This window comes from Mastomys coucha, unplaced genomic scaffold (assembly GCF_008632895.1).
Source record: "Mastomys coucha isolate ucsf_1 unplaced genomic scaffold, UCSF_Mcou_1 pScaffold18, whole genome shotgun sequence".
Taxonomy (NCBI): Eukaryota; Metazoa; Chordata; class Mammalia; order Rodentia; family Muridae; genus Mastomys; species Mastomys coucha.
Window position 1 is genome coordinate 82,577,125 of NW_022196900.1, and position 27,159 is coordinate 82,604,283.

Here is a 27,159-nt window from a genome sequence, read left to right on the forward strand (position 1 = left end):
TAAGGCCAGGCCAACGGGCCCACAACTACTTTTTAGTTTCTCAAAAAGGAAGCAAACTCACGTTTGTTTATTTTGTGTTCCCAGATGAGTTAGAAGCTTTGAACAACAGAGAAAATTCAGTTTGCATTGGCTTAGACAGGAAGGGAAATTGCTTGGAGATGGGTTTGCTTTAAGATGTTTGGCTTTGTATTTATTATTGTGTGCATGATGCATGTGTGGGCACGTGGAGGTCAGGGGACAACTCTGCAGAGTCAGTTCTCCACAGAGTCACTTCACCAGCCAGAGATAGGCCTGCTTCATGTTTTTATGGTTGGTTAATTAGGTGGTAGGTGTTCAAAGACTTAGATTTCTGAGACTGCAGCTCAGCATTAGAAGACTTGCCTGGCATACATGTAAGATGTCCCAGATCCAATCCCCAGTACTGAAAAATGAATGAATGAGGGGCTGGTGAGATGGCTCAGCGGGTAAGAGCACAGACTGCTCTTCCGAAGGTCGTGAGTTCAAATCCCAGCAACCACATGGTGGCTCACAACCACCCATAATGAAATCTGATGCCCTCTTCTGGTGTATCTGAAGACAGCTACAGTGTACTCATTTATAATAATAATAAATCTATCTTAAAAAAAAAAAAGAGGGGACTGGAGAGATGGCTCAGTGGTTAAGAGCACTGACTGCTCTTCCAGAGGTCCTGAGTTCAAATCCCAGCAACCACATGGTGGCTCACAGCCATCCTAACAAGACCTGATTCCCTTGTCTGAAGACAGCTACAGTGTACTTACATATAATAAATAAAATAAATATTTAAAAAAAAAAGAAAAAGAAAAAAAGAAAAATGAGTGAATAAATTAATGAATGAATGAAAGAAAAATGCCCTCCCAGCACTCACGGATTTAGGCTCTCAACTCTGTTACCTTTGCTTTGGCTTTGTTTTCAGGCTGGTTGGTGGGATGTGAACTAATCCTCAGCGTCAGTGAGATTTCACATGACAGAAACAGGGCTTCTGTCCTCTTGGTGCTATTGGAGTGTGGCAAATAACCACACAACAGCAATTTAAAGCGTTGTCTCACTTTCTGAAGGCGGCTGAACGAGCTGTTTCTAGCTGTAGGTGTTCCACGAGGTGATGGTCACACCGTGGGCCAGGCCTAAGGACATCAGAAGGCTGGACTGAGTCTCATAACTGCTGGCAGGGGCTTCAGTTTCTGGGTATGCAGGTCTCTTATAAAGAGTCTGATTTTTATCCAGCCTGAGCAACCCAAGAGTAGGAAGACAACGGAGACAGAGGCCTTGGCTTAGTGAAACACCATTCTTCCTGCTGTATTTTATTGGCTATGCAGGCTAACCCAGTTATAGCTCAGGAGGAGACCTGGGAGGTCACCTCAAAACTCTCTGCCACACAGGCTTCCTTTACAAAAGTCTCCAGGAAAACTGTCACATGCAAGCCAATCCATTACCCACAGGACCATCATTTTTGGATTGCTGCCATCATGATTCCCTGGCCACCTGGAGAGATCGGGGTTGTAGTGGCCAGAAGGAAGGGGCAATGGAGGGATACTGAGCGGAAAGCCCAGTGTCTGTGATGCTCGCTGTTTGAGTAGAAACCCCACAAGCACAGAGGACAAGCACAGAGGATGTGTCTTTTCCTACTGCTGTACTTGCACATTAAGCGCAGCAATTGATATCTGTTCAGGAAATAAATGAAGGGATTCATAACTAAACTAGAAAACCACAGGGCAGGGAGGCCAGGACTGCTACACCAATCAGGGTTAGACAGCCCCAAGTCCTAGGTTCTTTAAGGTCTCAGAACAGGTCAGCTACCTGTTCCTACCCTACGCCCCCTTCCTCCAGATCCAAGGACACACATGTTTGGCAGAATTATTCTCACTTTATTTCCGGAGAAGTTTGATCAGATGTAATAACACTGATTCCAGGCGAGGACAGGGGGCGTTACCCCTGAAGCAACCAGTATTCTGTGGCCCAAGGTACCACTCCATTCCCAGACCTGGGTTCCCCCTCGGTTTCAGTTAAATAGAGGAAGATCTTCCCAGGGAGACTTGGGAGGCCGGTCTGCCTCCTGCGCCCGCCTCCTCCACGTAGAGGTGTGTGAGCACAAGCTATTTACAGTATTCACATCCACTGTACCCCACCAAACCAAGGCAAATACTACAAGTGGTCCTTCCCCAAGGGGAGGCCAGAGAGGCTATGAGTGTATGTGTGTATGGGGGAAGATGGGTGTCCGAGCGTGTGAGCACACGAATGTACTGAGGGGCAGGACCTGCTTTCAGCCAAAGACATCATCAGTCTGTAAGGTGCAGATTAAAAACAAAGAGGAACTCTGCCCCCAGGGGCCCAAGGTACTTCCATCTTTGTTCTGTCTCTTTCTCTTCCAGACACCCATGAGCTGATATGGAGGAACCTTCACAGCTGCACCCGGGTCCAAGGCAATTGCTTAAAGAACTTCTAAGGGAAAGGAGAGGGGTAAAAGTCAGGGCTGGGGAGTCCCAGGCAGGGGTGGGTGGGGTGCAGCTGGGTGCAAGAGCCAGGGTTGCTACGGTCCCCACCTGTGACTTGTGGAGGCTGCACCACTGCTTTCTTGAGGAAGGCTTCTGCCTCTGCAAATGGGAGGAGTCCCTCTGCTGCTCGACCCAGACTCTTGTCCCCAGCGGTTCCCTTTGGGGAGAAGCCGTTCTCCTGGTGTGCTGGGAGAGGCTGCAGGCCATTTACCAGGGACCCTGGCATCTCTTTGCTTGGCAGGCTGTGGATGTAGGGGTTCAGGGTTAGCACCTCACCTCCCTGAGATGCCCAGGAGTCCACAGCTCCAGCCTGCAGCTGCCTGCTTGGGAGTCCCTGGGGTTGGGAGCTGGTACCTCCACTGTGGCTCCTGGGGGGCCAGCTCCTCTTTCTGCATAGAATCCTTCTGTAGCCCAGAGGGTCGAGTCTCTACAGCTTTCACAGGGTCTATCGCAGCAAAGAAATGGCCATCAGTTAGGGGCTGTTGAAAGGTGGGACTGGAGCACAGGGGTGACTACAGCAAAGGGAAATGCGTGGTGGCTTTACCTTGGCTGGAATTGTTAGCTGTGGTCTCTTTTGCATCTTGCTTCTGCTTTGAAAAGGAAGAGCCATTAGGTGCCAGGGCTATGGGGTCCCCCGTTTACCTCTGCACTGAATTCCCTCTTGGCCCACTCAGAAAAGCCTCCCCCACTGCATTCTCCCTTGGCTCTGGAGGCTTTCTGCGACCTCCTTTCTTCACCCCAACTCCCACTCCCCAACCTGAGAATCCTCACCTTGGTTTCAGCGGCTTCTGATTTCCGAGTCCTCTTCATTATCTCCTCCAGCCGCTGTGTGGAGGAGGCCCCACACCAGTTAGGCTCAAACCCAGACCTAATCCTCAACTTCCCACCCGCTGGCCCTATTCTAGAGCTCAGTTCCCTCCCAACCCACACCGGTCCTTCCTTATCCTATCTTCTACAAATCCAAGCCTGGTTCACTGCTACAATTTGCAGGAACTGGAGCTGGAGCCAGAGCCAGGACCCGCCCTCACAAGGCACTGCCCCAGCAAGGCACCGCCCCCAGACCCTATCTGCCCTGAACACCTTTCTTCGCTCTTGTCTCTCCTGTTCCTCCTTCTGAAAGTGCTTTTCCCGCTCCAGGCGCTGGCGCTCAGCTTCTTCTCGGGATCGAGCTTCAGCTTCCTCTTTCTGCCAAAGACCTCCATAAGTTTTGGGCTCTCTGCTTCGGCCTTCCCTCCCAGCCAAACCCACCTAGAGCCAGCCAAGATTTGCCCGCCCAGCCACCCAGGCACCTGCTTCTGCAGCCGCTCCTGCTCCTCCTGCTCAGCCTGCGCCTTCTCTCGAGCCTCCTGTTCCTCCCGTCTCCGGGCCTCGGCCTCGCGTTCAGCCCGGGCTTCAGCCTCCCGAGCCAGCTGCTCCTCCCGCATTCGCCTGGAGGACCCAAGAAACTCAAGTTTGATCTGCGCCTCTTCGTCAGGCGCTACAAGGGCCCTCACAATCCCTGAGGTCACACTTACTTGTCTCTTTCAGCCTGCAGCTTCCTCTCCTGTTCTTCGCGTTCCCTCTGTTCCCGAGCCTGGCGCCGCTTCTCAGCCAGGAGCCGCGTGGCTTCTTCTCGGTCTGTGGTGCCAGCCATGGGTTTGCTAGGGGTCACCGAGGGAACAGCGGTAGGAGGCGCAGTCGGAGCAGCCGGGACAGCCGGGACAGCGGTGTCTGGAGGAAGATCCAAGACCAGGAGTTAGTACACACCGGTACAGGCCCCTCCATCATCTCTGTACACCCCCCACGCTTTCAGGACTTCAGCGATCCACTCATTCAATTCAATTGCTGCCATTATGGTGTCGGAGATTGATCCTCTTCCTGGCCCTTAACACCCACCCACCCTTGGTCCACTTCCCAGACAAAGGAAAAGATGGCACCTCTGCCCAGCCCACCCTCACACCTCCTGTGTACCTGCAGGGATCTGTGCAGAGGATTGCTCCTTCTGAGGCTGGGCTGGGCTGGGTGAGGGCACTGGTGAGGGCGCTGGTGAAGCTGGGGCAGCTGGCTCCTTCTCCTCAGTGGTTCTGCTCTTACTGTGGTTCTTGTCCTCAGGCCCCAGTGGGCTCTCTTTTGCCTCCTCCTTCCTCCGGACCCGCCCCTTGGGTGATGCTGTGGTGCCTCGGGGGGATGGTGGTTTTGGAGGAAGGGCATGGCCTGGTCCTGGGCTGGGGCAGGGGGAGGCAGGTCTGTGCCAGGTTGTAGAGGGAGAGGATGGCCGGGCCTTGGACTTAGGGCTAAGAGAGGAGAAAAGGGTTAGAAGCGAAGGCAGAGCACTTGGGCAGGCACTCCCCTCCCCCAGCATGCCACTTTTTTTTGGGAAGTGTTCCCTTTAAAAAAAAAAAAAAAGATTTGTTATTATTGTGTGGGGTGTGCATGTGTGAGCATGCATGTGAAAGCAACTTTGTGGAAGTGGTTCTTTCTTTCCATCTTTCCATGGATTCCAGGGATTTAACTCAGCCGCAAGGCGTGCACAGCAAGGGCCTTTGCTTATTGAGCCCTCTCACCAGCCTCAGCCTCCACATGCTGCCTTCTGCATGCAGGCTGGGTTGTATCCCACCTGATCACTCAGTGTCACCACTTCCTCTTGGTGCCGATATCCAGGTTTGCAATTACAAATTCATTGCTGAGAGATTCAGATTAATACCTGCCTTCCCACATCGTGTACACGTGGTAGAGCAAACACTAGGCCTGGTTTAGCCCACCAAATTATTCTCTGCACCTAGAGCACTACCCGGTCAGTTGTTCACTTATGTCCTGAGTTTTAGGGAAGGGGGCGGGTGGAGTATGAGGGAGAGAAGAAAAAAGAAAAACTGAAAGCTAGGGGTTTGTGGCTAGCCTAGGCTGCACAATTAGTTCAAGGGCATCCTGGGCTACGAAGGAGACCCTGCCTCCTAAAAGCAAAACAAACAAGAAGACAAGCAGCTTTGTTGAAATGTTCTTGTAAAAATGTTTCTCAGTTGGTAGCAGGCTTACTGAGCAGGCACACAGCCCCCTAATGCCAGAATTTGGGGGAAGTAGAGGCAGAAGGATTGTAAATCCAAGCTCATCACTGGCTATCGAGCTAATTAAAGGCCATTCTAGGATGTTAAGATACTTCTACTCAACACAAAAGGGCCAGTGAGATGGCTCAGCAAGCAAAGGTGCCCGCCACCAAGCCTGACAACTTGAGTTTAATCTCTGGACCTACATGGTAGAGAACTGATTCCTCTGATCTACGCATGCACACAAACTGAGAAAGTATGGTGGCACAGATCTGTTGTAACCCCAGCAACTATGAGAACCACAGATTCAAGGCTGAAAAGGGGCGGAGGGAGGGTGGCACAGGACTCTAATCCCAGCACTTGGGAGGTAGGTGCAGTCAGATCACTGTGAGTTCCAGGCTAGCCTGGTCCACAGCTAGAGTTCAAGGGCAGCCAAGGGTACACAGAGAAACCCTGTCTTGAAAAACCAAAACAAAATACAAAAAGGACTGGGTATATAGCTCAGTGATGGGGGTGATTGCCTAGCATGCAGGAGGCCGGGGAATCTATTTCTAGTACTAAGCTCATGTAGGTAAGAATATGGTGAGGGCTCAAGAGTTGAAGACCGTCTCAAAGGGGGAAAAAAATTAAGACAAAAAAATGGAGACAAGAAAACGGAAAAACCTGCTCTTCAGTAACCTAAAATCATTTGGGAATAATTGACAGAGCGAATGTCCAGGTGAGGTGCGGAGCCCCGCCCACCTGAGCTCAGCACCGGTGGAGAGCCGGGGTCTGATGGACGCTGGCAGCGACTGGCGCTTCTTGAGGCTCCGTTCTCGAGCCAGGGCACTCTTTTCCTTCTCATTTTCCCGCTCCTTGTCCTTCTTCTCCTTTTTCTGCACCTGGAGGTGAGGGATGGAAGGGAGGGGGAGGAGAGGAGGAGGTTAGTAGCGCCCGCACTCTAGGCTAGAGGCAACCTGTTCCCACCTTAACTGTTGCCACTTACCGGTGTGGCTTCCAGCCGGCGGCGCACCAGTGCAGGGCTGCCACCAGCACCGGGCTTGCGCCGCTCTGGGCGCTCCCCGGACGGGGTGCAGCGGTGCGCGCTCCGAGGGGCGCTACAAGGTGTCAGAGGGCTGGCGGAGGCTGAGCGCGGGCACACTGGCACGGCTGCAGAGGGATGAGTGCGGTCGGGGTGTGGCCCGGGCGCGAGGCTGGCCCCTGCCCGGGCCCTCGTGGGGCGTCTCCCAGGGCCGCTGCCCCTACCCTGGTCCCTGCCGTTGCGGGGCAGTGTGACCGCGCTGCGACTCCGAGCCAGGAAGGAGAGGGTGGGCGTCATCAGACGATCCACAATGCTGCTCTCCCATGCGCTCAGCTGCAGGCTGCGATCTGGGGGGAAAACACCAGACAGAGCAGGTCAACGCGAGAGAAGGCACAAGTGGAGGAGACTAGGCAGTGAACCCACGATGTGCCCAAGGACTCTCAGGAGGACTGTTACCCCCACCCCAAGTCACGCGGGGTCACGCTTATTTTTTCCTAAGATCTGGTGCTCCTTTTGCAGACACAGGCAACAACACACGGAGCGAGGGACTGGGAATATATCTCAGAGGTAGAGCGCTTGGCTGTCATGCAAGAGGCCCTAGGTTCAATTCCCAATACCAGGAAAAAAACAAAACAAAACAAAAAAAACCTCCTTAGGCCAACACCCTGCATCCACTTTAGGAGTGCCTCCTACCAGTCTCCCCAGGTGAGAGGGCTCAAAACTGTGAGCAAAGGAAGGAGCCATAATAGGATCTAGGGAAGACCCAACTGCCCTCTCCCAGGTCCCACAGTAGGGCCTGCCTCTCCTGTTTTCATGCTGGCCTGGGGGAGGCATGCTTCTTAGATTTGGGGCAGTGAGGGTCCTTGTGCTCCTCCAACCAGGCGTTAGGAGTGTGAGACAGAGGCAGCTAGCGGCCTGGCTGCCCTAGGCCACCCGGCTCTGTCCCTTCAGCTGCTGGGTTATTTTTAAGCTTCAGTCAGGTGGGGTTGGTACAGCAGCTGATTTGGTTGCTAGGCAACAGAGCAACCAAATAAAAGCTGGAGAAACTTTATAAATAACTTTAACCATGGTTCTTTCATATGTAAGCACCGGGACATGGTGGGAACGCAGGAGCTGTGCCACCTTGGTTGGTCCCAACTTTGGACCCAGCCAAGGCCAAAGCAGGTGCTCTAAAGGCAGAGATGGCAGGGTTGCATGGCCCTCCAGGGTGGAGCCAGAATACCCTCGCCCTAGTATCCAGGCTAGCCTGACACATGGGGGTGAAGCCAGCTGTCTAAGGTTGGCCCAGGCCAACTAGTTGTGGTTGGAGAGAAAGCCGACTGCCCATTATCACCCCAGCCTAGCCTAACCTTCTCTTGAGGCCCCTGCCAGGCTTATTGTCCTCTAGGCCACTGTCCTTTTTCTCTCCTACAGGACACTACTATGTCCTGGGGGTCCAGATGCAAATGCTGGCTCCCCTAAAGGGCACAGAGCCCTGAGTGGAACAGAGCAGGGCTGGACCTGGCGTAATAGGGAGGGCTCCAGGGATGAGCATTCTTGCTGAGCTCTGGGGGATGGAGGGGGGCTTGGCTACAAGGGGCTCTGGAGGGGGAAGGCTGAGCCTTCTCTTACTTCTACTGGGGGAGTTCCAGAGCGTGGCAGAGGACTTTGAGAGCCGCTTGTTGATTATAGAGTCCACGTGTTTGGGCAGGTTTACTGCCGACACGGAGCACCTGCTCCCACCTGGAGGGGAAAAGACACGGCATTAGGGCCGGGCCAGAGGGGAACCAGGGGGGGCACTGAGGCCTTCCATGCAGGATGCTCTGAGGGCAGGGTGGGAGAGGAAGGAGCGGGCAGGCTAGGATGGGGAAGAGGCTTGATTTGGCCCTGGGAGAGGGAGGGGACAAGGGAGATGATCAGAAACAACCTTGATTGAGGGAGCCAATGGAAAAGGAGCAGAGGGAGGAGATGGTGAGAAACTACAACTACAGCCTTCTTGGCCAGACCAAAGGAAGCCATTGCCTAGGGCTGGGTGCTGCACCCCTCCACACAACCACCCAGCACTGGCACTTGCTGACACTGCCCAGCCAAGGCGCTATGGATACAACACCCACATACTGGGACAATGTAGAAACACTCCTAAACAGAAGGCTTACACAGTTCACGTCTGCTTGCACAAATCCACATACCCACACATTTGCCCAGACACACAGAGACAAAGACATGCAAACACAGGCATACATAGTGATGGATGCATGCACACATGTAAGTAGACATGCACAGAGAAACATGTGATATGCACACAAGCAGAAATATGAAGTAACCTAATATGACAGTTGATGACTGCTTACCACGGGCCAGGCACTGTGCTGGGCACCCCATACATGTCACCTCACTTGATCCTCCAAACATCTACTTACAACCTTGGAGGCAAGCAGTGCTGTGATGCCCCATTTTACACATGAAGAAAGTGAGGAGTTAAAGGTCACACAAGGTCAGAGTTTGAACCTAAGTCTGACTTAAGAGTCCTCACTGAGGTATGCAAATCCCAAAACAATAGTCTCACAGAGTGGGCTACACAAGGAGCACACACAGCAGGCGAGATACATGAAGTACAGAACCTTGTCCTTGTATAAAGACAGCCAAGCACAGTGGGTATGTACATGCCAGCAAGGAAGCAGACCAAAATCCAGAATGTACCTATTAAGAAAACCCAGACAAAAACAAAAAAAACAAAAGAAAACCAAAAAACAAAACTACCTTCCAAAACAGAGGATGGCAGTTCTCTTTAAGTACCCAGGTCTGCAGGGAGCATTAAAGTCATATATACATAGATATGACTTCATATATGTTTATATATATCATCAACAAACAGTAACTGACAGGAGTGAAGCATTTAGCAACTCCTAAGACGACAGGTTTGAGGAGCAAACCAAGCGGAGAGAATCCATTTCTGGCTTGATAGTGGAAGTCCTTAGGAAAGGATGATTTGGCTTACAGACCATGCCAGAAGATAAAAGTCACATGAAGCAAGACACACCTGCTGCAGGGAGTAGTGAACGCCTTGTGTAGTGTTTCTTTCCCCAGCCCTGCCCACCCACCTGCCAGCACTTCCAGCCCACTCACTGGTCTTACGTCCAGGGGAGCTGTGGTGCAGGGCCCCTGCCCAGGACCAGCGCTGCTGCCGGATTTCAGCCCACGTCTTCTTCACTGATCGCTGGATTGCTGCTTCATAGCGCTCCTAGGGGCCGATGGGGAAAAGGTCTGGGTTCAGGACCCGCCATTGTACCTGGGGAAAGTCCTCACCAATCCTAAACTCACTACAAGGCAACCACAGTTACTGACTTGGCTGTGATTCAAGCCCTTGTGTGATAGATCCCTATCCACGTTCTTGGAGAGCTTTTTTTTCCATGGCCTGAGTCACTTCCTGGGTGTATGAGTTGCTTCTCTGAGGATGGGTGGGACTCTCCTTGCCTGGGATTCCTGGGCAGGGTCATGTCTCCCTAGTACTGATGAGGGTTCCGATCCTGACGCCCTGATTTCCTTCTTGGCTGAGGCTACCAGACAGGACTAGACTATTATGTCTTTCAAAGCCTCAACAATGCTCAAACTAGGTTCTATCCACGTGATGGATGTGTCACAGGCACATGTGGGAGCAGATGCATCTGGGTGGACATTGTCACACAGGGACAGAGTCACAGAGAATGCAGTTGGGGTTGCTAGAACACATGGGGACATGTGTGGTGGGTGTGGGTGTGCCCTTCACTACTTCACACACACTGGACTCCATATATGCTGGGCACGCATGCATGTAGACCTGAAGACCTGTGGGAACTTGGTTGAGATCACTAAGACCGTACCTTGTTTTTCTCAAGCTTCTGCCTCTGCCGCTCCTCCAGGGCAGCCCGACGCTGTTCGGCTTTAAGCCGCTGCTCTTCCAGCCGTCGTCGGCGCTCCTGGAGTTGCTTTTCCCGGAGCGCCTTGGCTTTCTCCTCCTTCTCCAGCCACACTGCCTTCTTGGCCGCTAAGGGGGGAATGAGGGGGCATGACCTGATGGGTTCTGCAGCAGGCCTGGGGCTGACGCTGCTCCCACAGTGGTCAGCTACCTCAGCCCTGGGTTGTCCCTTCCCAGCCTGTCTCTGTGAAGCCTCCACTCTCAAGACGCCCCATTCTTAGTTCAGGGCTTCCATGGAGATTAGCCTATGGAAATGTCTCCTCCACTGGCTGGAGGGTAAATGAGTTTATCAGTGTGACACCCCACCCTACCCCCTGTACATGATTTGGAGGCCAACTGGACAGTTTCAACATATGGTATATGGTGGTAAAGAACAGAGGCTCTCAACTTTCCTAATGGTGCGACACCTCGTGTTGTGGTGACCCCCCCAACCATAAAATTATTTCACTGCTACTTCCTAATCAATCATAACATAAATATTTGCTACAGAGGATATGTATTGACATTGAGATACTGGATATTGAGAATCACTGGTTCAGAGCACGGATTGGAGGTAGGACACAGGATTGGGGTCTGCAACTCAGCTGCTCACTAGCTCTTAGGCAAGTGATGTCATCTTTTCCGACCCGATTCTTCCTCAAAATGTGCTGAGTGGATTAAGTGAGATCAGCACACACTTGGTATTCCAGAAGGGTCTGGATTATTTATTCACGGGAGGGTGGGGAATGTTGATGAGCTGACAACGCTCCACAAACACTCACCCAGGTACTTGGCCCGCTCTTCTCGGCGCTCTTTGGCAAGCTTGTGTCTCTCTCCTGCCTTCTTTACATCTAAGCAGAGGGAAGAAGAGAAGTCAAAAGGTCTCCTGGGGAAACTGGCTACAGGCTTTCCTTTCAGGACTCACCCCACCCCACCACCCACCACCCCTGTCCTCATACTCCACGGCAAGGAGGACTCAACATGGGCCACCCACAGGGTCTGACACTGGGGATATCACACACCTTGCTTGGCAGGAGGGCTGTCAGAGGCTGGCACTGTGGTTGGGGACGGTTGGCTGCTTCTTCGAGAGGGCTTGGCATCCCGTGGTCCTGTGACTGTGGGGGTGGGTCCCCTGCTCTTTGCTTCTGAGGATGGGCATTCTTCCTGGGGGGGAGCTGGCTGAGGTGAGATCTGCCCAGTGGGATTCCCAGGTTCCAGTGGGAGCTGCTTGGGATTAGTGGCATTCTTCATGGCAGGAGGTGTGTCCGGGGGAGTGTCAGGAACCATCGGTGTTGGTGGTGGAGGAGGGGAAGGGTCACCTTCTGGAGAAGGTCTTGGCTCTTGGGGGATCCTGGCTAACACAGCTGAAAGATCAGTACAAGAGAGGAGGGAGGGTCAGAGTTTACACATGTACTGTCAGTTCACACAGCAATCTGCCCTGTCCAGTGGACTCATTCAGATACTCTATCCATGTGCCAGGCCTAATATATTCCAGATATTAATGGCATATGATGAGAGGAGAGTCAGGATTCCTGCCTCTAGGGAGCTCAGCCTCCAGTAGGGCAGACACATGGCTGAAGAGAGGAAGAGCAACATACAGCGTAGCTCAGCTGACATGGTTAACATGAACATGAACAAGTGTCCGCTGAGCTGTGATCGGAAGGGTGAGGTGGAGGTGGCAGGGCAAGGGAAGCGGCTGGCAGGGAAGAGTTGCTTGCAAAGGGCCTGACGGAGCACGGCGCGTTGGAAAAACAGAGAACAAGTTTATACCACCAAAATGGGCCTCTCTTTCTCTTCCCTTTTTAAACAAAATTACATTTATTCACTTATGTGTATGTGGGTGTGGGTATGTATGAGGAGACATGCCACAGCGTGTGGAGGTTGGAGGACTTGTGAGGTTTGGCTCTCTCCTTCCACTGTGTGGATCCCGGGGACGGAACTCAAGTCACCAGGCTCTGAGGCTGGTGCTCTGCCCATTGAACCATCTTGGTTGCCCATCCATCATATCTGCCTCGGGTCACACTCTCCAACCCAAAGTCTGGTTCAAAGAGTAGACCAGGGTGGGCACATGGGGCCAGCCAAGAGGAACGGCAAAGGCATGGTACCTGTGGGATATTTGCACCGCCAAAGTTGTCAGCGTGGTAGACAGCCAGCTATAGATATGTCTGTCTGTCTGCAACCTTTTCTTCCTACTCATCCTTATATTTGTTCTTTAAAAATATGAATATTTAAGGCTAGAGAGATGGCTCAGTGGTTAAGAGCACTTGTTGCTCTTGCAGAGGACCTGGGTTCAGTTCCCACAACTCATATAGTGGCTTATAACCATCTGATACCCTGTCTGGCCTCCACAGCCACCAAACACACCCATGTAGTACACATACATAGACAAAATACTCATATACATAAAAAAAAATCTTAGAAAAAAGAGATGAATAAGGTATGAATATAGGAGCTGGGCAGTGGGCAGTGGTAGCACGCACCTTTAGTCCCAGCACTCAGGAAGCAGAGGCAGATGGATCTCTGTGAGTCTGAGGCCAGCCTGGTCTACAAAGTAAGTTCCAGAGAAAACCTGTCTCTAATACAAAACAAAACCAACCAACCAACCAACCAAATAAACCCACAAATATGAATATTGCTAAACATTGTGGTGGCACACACCTTTAATATTAGGAAAGCTAAGATAGGAGGACTGCTGTAAGTTCAAGACCAGCTTGAGTACATAATAAGGTTGAAGTAAGCCTGTGTTAGAGTCACACACATGCATGGTGGCACAGAACTGTAACTCTGGCACTTGGAAAGCTGAGAGAGAAGTGTTGCAAACATGTCAGCCTGGCTACACAGCAAACTGTAGACCAGTCTGCCTCAGAGAGAGTGTGCTAAACACTACACCAGAGGACAGGTTACAAACATGTTAGCCTGCCAGGCAGTGGTGGCGCACGCCTTTAATCCCGGCACTCGGGAGGCAGAGGCAGGCAGATTTCTGAGTTCGAGGCCAGCCTGGTCTACAGAGTGAGTTCCAGGACAGCCAGGGCTATGCAGAGAAACCCTGTCCCGAAAAACAAAGCATCAACAACAAAGACAGAGGGGTAAGTATTCACACTCCACGCTTTCCAATGTGTGAAGTGTAAAGTCAAGCCTTCACCCGTCTCTCTGTAGGACTTATGTCACCTCCAGCTTGCCCAGAGGATTCTTTTCAGGTTGAGCCCTTATGTCATCTACTGGGACCCTCTGGCCACTTAGGGAGTTAGTGAGGACACAGTACTGACAGATGGGGACAGGCAGTATCACAGGAAACTTCTTCATTCTCCCTGGGGATCCCTGCCACACTGAGTCCTCTGTTCTGGGAACTCTGGCTTTCTCAGGACGTGTAAACTCCTCATCCCTGGGACAAACTGTTGGTAGGGAGGAGACACCCCAGGAAACTGTCTTTGGGAATCTACATATCCTCATCTAAGAGGTAGGAATCTAAAGGTTTGGGCTCAAAGCCAGATGATGTAAGCATGGATCCTGGCTTTCCTGAAGACTCAGTGATTTTGAACTGTTACAAACCTGCTGTGTGCTACAGCTGCTCTTCCATAAAGCATGGGTACTACTCAGGTCATAGCACTGTGAAATTTGCCACTGAGATTCACACAAGCATGAGTATGTGTGTGTGTACACACACACACACACACACACACACATATAAATATAAATATAAATAGAGGTGTGGGGGGGACTGGGTCTCTATGTAGCACTGGCTGTCCTCTGTTCTGGCTAGTTATGTAGGCTGGCCCCAAACTTATAGAGATTCTCCTGCCTCTGTCTCCAAAGTACTAAGGCTTAAAAGCATATACCACCATCAATATTCATCAATATTCATGTTTTACTGAATGCATCCTACATGTAAAGCTATACTTACTTTAATGACCTGTTCTTTCTTTCTTTCTTTCTTTCTTTCTTTCTTTCTTTCTTTCTTTCTTTTTTTTTTTTGTTTTTTTTTGGGACAGGGTTTCTCTGTGTAGCCCTAGCTGTCCAGGAACTCACTCTGTAGACCAGGCTGGCCTCAAACTCGGAGATCTGCCTGCCTTTGCCTCCCAAGTGCTGGGATTAAAGGCATATACCACCACTGCCCGGCTCTTTTTGTTTCCTTTGAGACAGGGTCTCACTATGAGGTCTAGCCTGGCCTAATGAGAACTGCTGTCCTCTGGCCTTCTGTTTTTTGGTGCTGGGATTCCAAGCATGTGCTACCACATCCAACTTTGAGATCACATGGCTAGTAAAGGACCTAATGTGGATTTGAACCCAGAGTCATTGGCAGAGCCTAGGCCAGCAGTTCTCAACCTATGGGTTTGTGATGCCCACAGGGGTCACATATCAGATACTTACGATTTATAACTAGCACAATTACAGTGATGAAGTAGCAATGAGATAATTTTATGCTGGGGGGGGGGGTCACCACAGCATGAGGGACTGTATTAAAAGGTTCTAGCGTTAGGAAGGTTGAGAACCCACTAGTCCTGGCCTTTCTGCACAGAACTCTAGCATCAATGTAGACCAGTATGAGGGATGGGTGGTAGGCACTTAATTATCCTACTACCCCAGTTTCTACCTTCCTCCCTTACTCTTTCCTCTTCCACTTCCTGGGCTCTGCAGGCAAGAGCCCAAGCTGAAGCAATGTTTTGCCTCATAACCCTTAACCCTGCCGGCACTCTGGCAGGTGACCCAGCTCTTCACACCTGCCTGGTCCCTTCCTAGCCAGGTGCCGATTCCTTCACTACCTCCCCCACACAGCACTAGTGGCATCCACACAGTGATGCCTGGCTGCTCACTCCAAGGGGCAAGCAGAGGTCCCCCCATGAAAGGATTTGCTCAGGACTTGCTGGGGGAGGATTTGAACCCAGGGCTGTCTGAGGCCAAAGCTTGGGTGGGTAAGTCTAAGCTTAAAGGCTGAGGGTGAGGCTCATGTCGCATCCTTCCTCAAGCACCTGTATGTGCTAACAGGTGTTGCGGGGAAATTGGTAGGTGGATGTTTGTCTACACCCAGGCAAATCACACCCACCAGGTAAGACTGTGAGTATCTAAGTGGGGCCCAAATACTGAGAGGCAGAGAAGCCAGGAGGAGTGGGGCATCAGATGCAGTCAAGGTTTCTGGCTGTAGAGTCAACAGGCTGATCCTTCTGTGTGGGAACCCTGAACCTATCTGAGCCTTTGGGTCCTCACTGAGTTGCTGGTTCAAATGCTAACTGGGGACACCATTTCTGCCTCCTCGAGTGTGACACCTGTCCTGAAGAAGCCATCCACTTCCCCTCTGCCAGACCTCCTCAAGGTCAGGCCTTCCCTCGGGGCCTTGACCCTGTTCTCTGAGAGGTCGGCAGGCACCTCCAGGCCACTAAGTCACTGGTTACTTGTCTCCTCATTCTTACTTGCCACACAGACAGAGCCAACCCTGTGGTGCTCCTTGAAGCCCTTGCCTGGTCTGGGGCTGCGGAGATGACAGACTTCAGGGTTGGACTTTCCCGCTGCTCTGCTGGCTGGGACTTGTGTCTCTGTCAGCCCCTCCCTGACTTCCTAACCTTTCCATGCTGCTGTGTGCCCCAGGCCTGTCAGGAGCTTACCTTTTCTGTCCCCACACTCTGAGGTGATGTCATCCGACATCATCCCTGTGCTGACAGCAACCAAATTTGTTTCTCCAGCCCAGACATCTCCCCGGAGGACCAGTTTCAGTCTTGTAACTCCCTACCTGACACCCTGGATGTTTCATAGATGCCCCACATTTAACCACTCCCTCACTTCAGTTCTTCCCAGCTCAACTATTGAAGCTTCTCAGTTCTGGGAGTCATTTCAGACTGTCTAATCCCAGCAAATCTTGTGGGCTTTTATTTTCAAAATGTACCCCAAGTTGGATCATTTTTCACAACCTCCAATTCTATTTATTGGCTTGGCCCAGCCCAGTTCCATTCCTTGCTCCACCCCCTAGTTCTTGTCTCAACACAACAGCAGGGGAGATGGATTAACAGTAAATCAGATCACATCATGACTTCCCTGAAATCCCCAGAACACACCCCATCTCATGAAGATGAGAACCCCAAGTGGCCACCCCAGTCCATGGCTCTCCAGGATGCCCCCTCCCTCTGTCACTTCTGGATACCAGTCCCCTTCCCCTTTTCCTGGAGTTCAGTCCCTCCAGCCCCTCTGCCTTGGGCTGCAACTTGGCAAGTCCTCTGTAGGAAAGTCTTGACCCCAGATACAACTAGGCTCGTTCCCTAACCCCCTACCTGTCCCATGTCTCAGTGAGGTCTGCCTTGATTTAAAACTACAAACGGAGGGCCAGTGACATAGCTCAGTGGGTAATACACTTGCTGAACAAGCCTCAAGGTAATCTGCGTTTCATCCCTGAATCCCACAGAATGCTATGTCAGTGCATGCACACATCATACACATATAAGAGTAAACTACATTCTATGTAAGCATTAAGAGCATTTTTGTTTGTTTTTCAGTACTAGGGCTTGAACCCGGAGCCACTGACATACTGAACAAGTACTCTTCTACCACTGCACTGTGTCCTCAGATTTTGTGACTTTTATCTTGAGACAGAGCCTCACTAATTTGCCCAGCCTGACTTCTGAACCCACTCTAGAGCCCAGATGGGCCTTGACATTTTGATAGCTCTGCTCCAGACAGCTGAGTAACTGGGGTTCCAACCCTGTGACATCAAACTTCTCCTTTTCCTTTCCTCCTGCAGCTGTAACCAGCTGGCAAGGATGCTGGGACCAAGCTCTGGTCCTCTAGGAGAGCAGCAAGGAGAATTTCCACCGAGCCATCTCTCAAGTCTCCTATTTTCTTTATTTATATTTGGTAAAATCATATTATTCCAAGGCAGGAGGGTGGAAAGGGGCAGAGGTTAGTGAGCTCTGACATCCACGGCGAAGCAGGATCTTCTAGAACTGTCACCCCAGAAAGCCTCTTTTTAGATGCAGGGTCCTGATGTTACCTAGGCTGGTATCAGCCACCCTCCTGCCTCAGTCTCCTGAAATCCTGGGACAATGGGTGTACACCAACGCATCTGGCTCACAAACCCCATCTTAACAACATCCCCACTGCCTGCCTATGATCCCCAAGGGGGACAACTGTCTCATCTCTAGCACCAACAAATCTGGGGACCTAAATGCCCCATAAACACTTGGGAAGTGAAGGAGCCCCACCCTGGCAGAAGGCATCACCATTTCTTAGCTGGAGGAGTGCAGAGCCCTTCTCCACCTCACCCATCCCTACTCTGCTCCCCACTGAACATCTGCAACCTCAATGGTGTCCCACTGTTCTGACGATATACAAGAGAGGCTGGATTCGAGTCCCCAAGTCTGACGGAAGTCTAAAAGCCAGCTAGCTCCCTCTTCCACCATCCCTTTAAATCCCTTCTTGTCCACTCAACTCTACCTACAGACCTTTCTTTAACTTCTGATAACTATCCAAGCTCCTTCTTGCCACTGGCCGCTTGCTTGTGCTCCTTCCCCTCTTTTCACTGTTAACTCTTGCTTCTCCTCCCCCAGCACAAAATCCTTTACTACACACAGCAGTGGATTCACAGCTTCCCTTTGGAGTGCTGTCAGACTGTCAAGCTTTGCTGTGCGGCTCTCCCCTCCTAGACTGGGAGGGGCCACATCTGCTCTGCTTGCAGCTCCATCAGCAGCAGCTACAACAATGCCACGTTTAAGGAGACAGTCACAAAGTGCTTTGAATGACAATGAAATGCCACACCAAGAGGCCACCCTAGCCTAGAGCAGGTGCGTGTGAAGGAAACACAAAGAACGGATCTGCTGGATGTGGTGGCATATGCCTTTCATCTCAGCACTCCTCTGTGAGTTCGAGGCCAGCCTGGTCTACACAGCAAATTCCAGGATAGCCAGGACTACATAGCAAGTTCACAACAGCCAGAGGTATATAATTGAGAGACCCTGTCAAAAGAAAGGGAATTAAACAAACAAACAAAAACCAAACATTTGGGCCAGGCAGTGGTGGCACATGCCTTTAATCCCAGCACTTGGGAGGCGGAGGCGGAGGCGGGTGGATTTCTGAGTTTGAGGCCAGCCTGATCTACAGACTGAGTTCCAGGACAGCCAGGGATACATAGATAAACCCTGTCTCAAAAACAAGACAAAAAACAAAACAAAACAAAAAAAACACCAAAAAACCAAAGACCAAACAGTTACGTAGCTATGTATTTTGAAATGATAAATATCGAAGGTAAGAAAAGACTCCCATCATAACAGAGTTTGGGCGGCTCCCTGGACAAAGGCACTCAGGTAGACTTTCATGAAAATAATGAATGTTTACTCCAACAACTGAACAAGAAAAACTTCTCGAGAGGGCAAACAGGACGCTTGGAACTACTTTCGTGACCTGGCAGGCTATTGACCCTGAATACAAATATTCCCTCAGAATTCTGCCAACCCTGACAAAATGTCACCAGGATGGCATTATCTGGAACGACTTGTATTAAGCCAAATTAATTCCTCGGTTAATTATCTATACAATATGGTTGATTCTTTTCTGATTATTCACCTCAATCAAATATGATCTTAGGTTACTTAACTTTATCTAGCCTTTTGACTGTGCCAGGCTGGGAGGTTTCAGCCACTGCCAGTTTTCCTCTGCTATGTTGATATCCACCAGAAGTATTTGCTAAGAACTGGATAAGCAGTAGATAATTTGTATTTATTTCTTGGCACAAAAAAAACATTTGCAGGGCAAAGGTGCAGGATCTGGTTGTGTGGTGATATCAGAAAGTCCCTTCTTTCCAGGAGCCCCTAAATGGCCTTGTGACACCATCAGGGTCTGCTGAGAGATGGGGGTCAAGTCCCCAGTGGGCCCACTGCAGGTGTGGGGTGCTACCTACTCGCAGTCCTTTCAGACAGGTTTCTGCTGCCCTAACTGCGACTGGGCCAACCGTCCTTCACAGCTCTGATCTCAGCCTCACTTTTCTGCCTGCCTGCCATCTCCACATAAATGGAAAAACTCACTAGGAGGCTGAGCCTTAGTCCTCTCTGTAGCACATACAGGACATGGCCCACATACAGTGGGAACCCTGGGTCCAATCAGTGAACACCTAAACATGTGGATGGATGGATGGATGGATAGATGGACAGAAAGGATGGATGGATGGATGGATGGACATATGTGGGAAACTACTTATACAATGTGTAGTCACCCAGGCATGGTAGCACATGCCTATAGTCCCAGTACTTGATAGGTGAAGGCAGGAGACTCAAGTGTCCAAAGCTAGCCTCAGCTACAAGAAACCCTGTCTTTTGTTTGTTTGTTTGTTTGTTTTTCGAGACAGGGTTTCTCTGCGTAGCCCTGGCTGTCCTGAAACTCACTCGGTAGATCAGGCTGGCCTCGAACTCAGAAATCCGCCTACCTCTGCCTCCCAGGTGCTGGGATTAAAGGGGTGCGCCACCACTGCCCAGTGAAACCCTGTCTTAAAAAACAAAGCAAAGCCAGGCAGTGGTGGTGCACGCCTTTAATCCCAGCACTTGGGAGGCAGAGGCAGGCAGATTTCTGAGTTCGAGGCCAGACTGGTCTACCGAGTGAGTTCCAGGACAGCCAGGGCTACGCAGAGAAACCCTGTCTCGAAAAACAAAAACAAAAAAACCAAAAACCCACAAAGCAAATGCAGAGCAGTGATGTTGTACACCTTTGATCCCAGCACTAAGGGGGCAGAAGCAGGGGGATTTCTGAGTTCGAGGCCTGGTCTACAGAATGATTTCTAGGACAGTCAGGACTACACAGAGAAACTCTGTCTGAAAAAAAACAAAAACAAAAGCAAAAAACCAACTAGCCAAACAACAACCCAAAACAGACAAAGAATCAAAAAGCAAAAAGAGAGTAAACAGGAAGACCTCCATGGTGCTTCCAGGCAGAGATGTTTCGCTAAACCTTCAATGTCGCGAAGGTATGAAGGCCCTGTAGTCCTCTGCCAAGTCCTAAGCCTTGTGCTCTTATGTCACTCAATTCTCGTAATTATCCTAAAGGGAAAGTACTAAATATCTCCAACTCCTTTATAGGTAAGTTAACTGTTAGTCATACTGAATAGTGTGGCCGTGTTAGGGGCAGGGTTTGAACCCCATGTTGCTTGATGACAAAATCTTATGTCATGCTGTTCCTGCCTGGTGTCGTGACATCCTTTCCTCAGGCTCCTGTCTGTTCCCTAAGAAGGAAGTGACTCCTTGGCTCCCCCAGGGAAGTTCCCCCACAAAAGTGAAGAGTGCAGGTGGGGCATGCAGGCCCTGAGTTAAGAGCTCAGGAATGCAGGGTAGACAGGCTCCTGCCCAGGCTGGCCAACAGGAGGCAGGGAGTGAGGTCCCAGACCAAGGAGTGGAAGGGAGATCCATCTCCATGGCAGAGCAGTTTGTCAGGTGACAGCCTAGGAGGGGAGCAGCAGGAAGGCTGGGAGCGTGATGCAGACAAAGGAGGTAGGACAGACAGCTAAGTACCTCCAGGTCCAGCAATGGCTTCTGAGGTGTCAACATTAGACCTGACAGATGAGGACAGGCAGGGTGAGAGCAAAGACAAACAGAGAAAGACAGGTATACACACCAGAGAGAGACAGAGAGAGACATAGAGAGAGATAGGAGAGAGACAGAGAGACAGGGGAGGGGAGGGCAGGCACAGAAGCAGAGAGACAGAACCCAAGAGAGAAAGCAGACCACATAGACAAGGGCACACACAATGATGGTCAAGACACTCTGTGTCTCTCTCAGGAAAGAGACTTGGGGTTCAGAACCTCACATGCACAGAAACATACGCAAGGCTTGTGCCACGTCCAGCTAAGTATATAACTCCATTAGTTCACTCTATCTTTGTTTCCATCCTTAGAGGGGTATACTATTACCCCACTTTACAAACCAGAAAAGCAGATTCTGAGAATTTAGACACTTGCTAAAGCCACACAGCTGGTGAAAAGTAAAGGTGGGGTTTGCAGTCAGGTTAACTGTGCCCATTGACTCTCATTGCTACGGAGGTTGGGGATTCGGGGAGGTTCCCGGGATTCTCCTCCTGGAGAGATCTGGGCAGGGAGAAGGGGATGGGTAGGAAGGACAACGCCTGGGGGATGCCTGGAGGATGCCTGGATGCTGGGCCGGGACAGGTGTTTCTTCAGAGCAGCATAGCCTGGCCTGGAGGAACTAGGCAGTTGTAGGACACTGGGAAGGGCCAGCCTCCCTGAGAGGTAGCCTTAGTGAAACGGAGGCTCTGAAGGAGCTCCCTGGCAGCACTGGCGGCCATTGTTTCCTAGCCTCCAATCAGGAGCACCAACTTCCTGTTATTTTAGGCGGCAGGAAATGACCCCATCCAGCTGCCTGGGCTCCACCACGTCCCTCCCTCAGCCCCAGCCCACAGCCTGGAGAACTTAGGCTGGACTATCATTCACCACTTGAGTCCAATTTGCCCAGTCTCCAACCTGACAGGATTCACAGGGAACCCATGAGCGACCAGTGTCTATCTGCAAGGGGAAATGACCCGGGACATCAGGGACCACAAGGCCCACAGAAGTACATTTTGGAAAAGAAGTGGGCCAGACCCTGTCACAGGCTTGCATGGTCATGATCATTCTGTATAAAGATTTGGTGCTGAAACTTCAAATCCTGCGGCTGCCAGTTCCTAGCTATGTGGTTTTGGGCAAGCAACCTTACCTCTCTGGGGCTCATCTATAAAATGGGGAGAAAAATCAATCCCTCCTCCTGCGACTGTTCTGAGGAACAAATGAGAAAGGACACTGCCTGGCACAGTGACGGTCATGAACAAATGGTGGGTGAGGGGGTGGGGACAAGAAATGGGAGTTTGGGGATCCAAGGAATCACCTCCTTTCCTAGGTCCACGTCTCCCCTGACAACCGAGGAGGAGCGACAATATCGTGTTCCCTACTTCAAGCTCCCTATTTCCCTTGGGGAAGAGTTGCAGCTGAGAGGTGATGGAGGAAACATTGGAGGCTGTGCCCCGGGGTGCCAGGCAGAGCCACCACCAGCCAACAAAGCTACATTATCTAAGGTTGCCTCTCTGACTCTCTCCCTGGCCCAGAGGGAACCCAAGGACATGATTCCCAGCTGCTTATGGCCTCTGTTGAAGCTCAGTCAGACTTGAGACCTGCACTAACCTCTTTGAGTGCCTCTATTCCCGAAAGCTTCCGGTTCCTTTGCTCACCTCTGCCCTGCTCAGAGCCACTGGCCATCCTTAGGGGGAGAAGGGCCAAGCTGGCTTAGTGCCCTTATTCCTCATTTGCATATGCATGACTGCACATTAGAGACTCATTAAAGGCCTCATTACTGAGCCCACCAGTCCAGTGAGGGGGACTGTCCTGCAGCATCAACCATGATGGCTGTTGCATGGATATCTGCAGTCCACTGGGGCAGTCTCTCCAACTTCTGCGGGGTCTGCCACAAACCAAGCCCACACTCTGCAGCACTATGCTGGCAGGCAACCATGGTGTTTGCCCTTCAGAGAACACAGCTCTCCCCCACTAAGTCAGAGTAGGTACCGACTGACTGCGTTCACCACCTCAGCACAACCAGCACCCTGCTGTCACATGGTGGGGCCACAGAACAATGTGCCAGACCTGACTCCTGTTTCCTCTCCTCCTGCCTTGACCCTACTTCGGGTACAGCAGCCTTTCTCTTGTCCAGATGCCCTCCAGCTCCTCACATCTGTCCAGATGTCCCTCGCCTGGTATTCTGCTCTATTTACACTGATCCCCCCTTTAATTCTAATGGTGGCCATCTCTGGTCCTCAGACCTCTGACAGAATCAGAAATGATATCAATAAAACACAAACCTAGGCTGGCATTGACTGAGTACTGTGTGCCAGGGGCTAAGTTAGAGAGCCTGGAGCCCCTGGAGGTCATTTCTAGCATTGATTGCTCTTCCTGAGGTCCTGAGTTCAAATCCCAGCAACTACATGGTGGCTCACAACCATCTGTAATGGGATCTGATGCCCTCTTCTGGTGTGTCTGAAGACAGCTATAGCGTACTTACATATAATAAATAAGTAAATAAATCTTTTATAAAAAAAGAATCACACAGTAGAGGTTACAACGTGGAACTCATCATCGATTCTAGCTTCTACACTCTGAACTGCTTCCCAATTCCCGCCCTCCCCCACAGTTCACGCCTCCCTGCTGGCACCAGTTGTAATGAGCCTAACCACAATAATGGTAATCACACTTTACCGAGGGTGTCTGGTGCCTGCATGCCAGCCTCCTTTAGGTTCATCATCTCCCATCAACCACAAGAGGCTCCTAGCACAAACCCCGCTCCTTGTTTTCCCCAGGGAGCAGAATCCCTGGGTCCAGTGCAGGAGTAGCCAGGAGACAGCTGTCTGGGGTTTCCATCTAGGCCTTCTGACTCTAAGGGGGTGTCACCCTTGTCCCCTATCCCATGCTTGGTGTACAACTAAGCCCCCAAAGAGAGCAGGGTCATGTCACCAACACTCAGAGACTTGGACCATTGCCCCATACTCTCCCCGCATATGCTACGGGGCTCTTATTTACTCCCAGGAAGCTGCTGCTTAGGTCACTTTCAGACTCTCAATGTGTAGAGACAAACCATGATCCTGAGCCAGCTTGTCATGCAATTCCATCGAGATCCATGTGAACAGAAGAATCTTCTCATCCAGACATGTGGCCCTCCACACTCACCTCGACCCTCAGTAGAGCCAAGCATCCTACCCCTGCCCCCATACGAAGTCTGGGCCACCCATCCAACTGCCCTAATTATAAACCAGCCACGGTGAAAGCTGTGTCCCTGCCCTCATTCGGGCTCTAGTGCACACCCCAGTGCCAAGGACTCTCAGGTGCCGAGTACCAGTAAGCAGATGGCGAGACCAGGCTGGGCCTCCCTAGGAGACCCCTCTCAGGCTCCGCAGAGCCAAAACAAACACAACCACCCACCCGTGTTGCCAACACAGTTTGTACACCTCCAGAGGCCCACCACTCTTCTGTGTCCTCTTACATGTCACAGGTCCCCTCCAAGCACCCACACTGACACAGGGAGGAGCCCACCCACAGTCAAGCAGCCCCACCTCATCCTGGGTGCTCTCCACACCTATAGATACTCTCATTCTGGGCTCCACACCCCAGGATTAGGCTGGGGACTCTCTGGGAGTGTGGGGATGACTGTGTCAGTGGATCAGGACCTGGGTCCTCAGTATTCCTGCTCTTCCCTCCCATTCCAGGAAGGAGCCCTCCCTCCAACATCCAACACCAGGCCCAACCAGAATTCTGTCCCCACCCCCTCATCAGCTGCTCCCAGATCGAATGGGATTTGCAGAAGTCCAGGACACTGGTGGCTGGTGGGGTGAGGGGTGGAAAGGAGAGTTGTGGTGGTCTAGAGCATTGAGGATGTGTGTGTGTGTGTGTGTGTGTGTGTTTGTGTGTGTGTGTAAAGCATCCAAAAACCTCAGTCTGAAGGAATGATGTGGCATGCCGGGTGTGCCATCCTAGAATGTTCACCTCATTCTACAGACTCAAGCTCAGAGAAATGACGTGATGCCGGCAGACCTCTGTCACTCCTGTCCCAAATCAGACTGGGTGGGCTCTGAAGTAGGCCTGGCTTTTGGGAAGGCGGCCCACTCCCCAGCTCCCGCCCGCGCCCCAAACAATACCGCCTCCCCCTCCCCCTCGCCTTTATCCGGCGGGTTACTTGGCAGCCACCGCTAAAGACCTCCCCCTCGTCTCCCTCCCCTCCTGGTCGGCCCACAACAGCAACAGGCCCTTTGCGCGGCAGCTGGACGGATGGGGTGGGGGCGAGGTCTGGGCCAGGGCCTGGGCGTCTGGGTACGAGGGCCTAGCTTGAGTATGCATGGTTCCAGACCTAAGAATCTAGTCCCCTAACACACACATTGGGGCTACGGTCACACGTGCCCACGGAGGATGGAGAAGACAGCAGCTCCAGCTCAGTAAAAGAGGATCTTCAGAGTCTGGGGTGGATCTCGAAGGAGAGTGGGGGTGGGGAAGAAGGATGGCACCGGGCTGCGGCAGAAGGGTGACCCCATCGATTCCCTAGCCGGGTTCCCACGGATCCCGATGCCCCGTGCGTCCCGGCGCGGAGGTTGGGGGGAGGAGGCAGCTGTCAGAAGATGCGTCCGTGGCCCCGAGCCGCGGCAGCCGCCGCAGCCTTTATTTTTAAACTTCTAAGTGGTCAGAGGGCGCGGCGGGGGAGGGGTCCCCGCCCAGTCGCCAACCTCATCCTTGGCCGCCCTGCGGCTACTCGGCCTCCCTCCGGGCTCGCTTTTGAGTAGCTCCCGGCTTACCTGCGGGTGCACCCGGCCCGGGCTCCAAACGCGGGCCACTCTCCATGGCTGCGGCGTCACTGGAGGTTTTGGGGGAGGGTCTCAGCCGAGGCGGCGGCGACGGCCGGAGGCCAGGACCAGGGTCCCGCGGCGCATCCCGCCCGGCCCGCCCAGCGGGCAAATACCCAGAGGCGGCCGCGCTCGGAGTGGGAGAGGTCGAGGCCGGTGGCTAAAGAAGCTCTGAGGAGCCAGCTACCAGAGATCGGTCCTCCGCGACCGCGATTCTGCTCCTTTGCCCCGCGCCGGCCCAGTCCTGGTCGCGGCCCAACCCTATTGTACCGCCCGGGCTGGGCCTGGCCTCTCCGAATGTACCAAGTGCGCGGGGGACGACCGCCCCCGCAGTGACGGAGTACGGAGCCACCGCGGGCACAACCAAAGGGCTCCGACTCCGCCCTGCGATGCAGCTCCGGGAACCTCACGATGCTCCTTCTGTGGTCGCCGCAGGGCCGACGCTGAGCTGGAGGCACGCTGCCGGCCACGCTGCCTCCCCCTGAGGCCGCGCGGTGGTACGTGCCGCGCGCCTGAAGACTATGTAGGGAGCTCTCGGGTGACTCACCCGCTGATGGGACTGGGGGAGTGGGGAGCTGGGTTGGGATCCCCTATTCATACTCTGGATGCTGGAGGCTCCAGCATGAAGTTTAAATTTTCTCCCAAGCCTGCCTCAGAGAAAATCTTCCTGGGGGACGTTGCAACGCCTGAAGAACGATCTCATGGAGATCCCTTAAAAAGGGCTATCCTTTTTCTTTTCTAGTGATGACTGCGAAAGCGCCTTTCCTCTTGCACCCTAGGGTTGGTATCTTCTCTGTTTCTCTGGGAGTAATTACAACCCTGTAAGGCTGCCTTACTCAGGTCTCTAATCTGCTGGGGCCCTCCCTGGTCCAAACTGGGTGGTCTTAGCCTTGAATCTCCCCTACCTTCACCAGAAGACACCCCCCACCCCCACCCGCCTTCACATCTCTCCAGAAGGATCTTCTTCACCCTCCTCCCCGAAAATACTCAGGCTCTGTGCTCTGGAGTGGGCTCTCCTATCTCCTGGTTCAATGCCCGCTCGCTGAGGTGAGGGCCTCGAGCCAAGTCAGGCTTGGCCGGCCTGGGGCAGGGTGCAGAGAGCTTGCTGGGAAGGTGGATCGATAGTGGAGGTGCTGGTGCAGATAGGACCAGACTGGAGGGAGGAAGGAGGGGCCGCTGGGCTCTGCCTACCCCAGCCCTACTCTTTGTCCTGATCTGGAGGTCAGTTCTTTAGTTATCCACAGATCAGGGCCAGGAAGGCACTGTCTCCCTGTCCCTCCTTCCCCTTCCTACCCACTGGACCCTCCTTCCTTAGAGCACCTCCACAGAACAGGCATTCAAAGGGAGAGGGCCGGGAGTACAATGGTA

The 27,159-nt window shown here is 52.2% G+C and overlaps 1 protein-coding gene across 10 annotated transcripts; it reads right to left on the bottom strand.

The window, feature by feature from the left end:
* Nucleotides 1–1,862: 1,862 nt before the first annotated feature.
* On the bottom strand, nt 1,863–26,090 carry Map7d1 (MAP7 domain containing 1). Of its 10 annotated transcripts, none has more exons than XM_031378648.1 (18): nt 25,744–26,089; nt 11,487–11,828; nt 11,247–11,315; nt 10,391–10,554; nt 9,657–9,771; nt 8,163–8,273; nt 6,776–6,898; nt 6,516–6,679; nt 6,272–6,411; nt 4,461–4,783; nt 4,025–4,220; nt 3,800–3,938; nt 3,591–3,695; nt 3,282–3,335; nt 3,055–3,097; nt 2,865–2,955; nt 2,559–2,752; nt 1,863–2,457 (listed from the first exon to the last, which is right to left on the bottom strand). In XM_031378648.1, exons 1-18 carry the CDS (start codon nt 25,787–25,789, stop codon nt 2,447–2,449), a joined length of 2,430 nt encoding a protein of 809 aa, XP_031234508.1. In that variant the 5' UTR covers nt 25,790–26,089; the 3' UTR covers nt 1,863–2,446. The 10 variants fall into 10 exon arrangements, with proteins under 10 accessions (XP_031234508.1, XP_031234507.1, XP_031234506.1 ...); XM_031378647.1 differs by having other exon boundaries at nt 3,055–3,100; XM_031378646.1 differs by having other exon boundaries at nt 3,055–3,100; nt 6,516–6,898; nt 9,666–9,771; nt 25,744–26,090.
* Nucleotides 26,091–27,159: the final 1,069 nt, after the last annotated feature.

Coding starts and splice junctions, on each gene's coding strand:
- Map7d1 (XM_031378644.1), bottom strand. CDS start 25,789: ATGGAGAGTGGCCCGCGTTTGGAGCCCGGGCCGGGTGCACCCGCAG. Junction 4,221..4,460: donor CTCTGCACAGATCCCTGCAG/GTACACAGGAGG, acceptor ATCTTCCTCCAG/ACACCGCTGTCCCGGCTGTC. Junction 3,336..3,590: donor AGAGACAAGAGCGAAGAAAG/GTGTTCAGGGCA, acceptor TCCTCCACACAG/CGGCTGGAGGAGATAATGAA.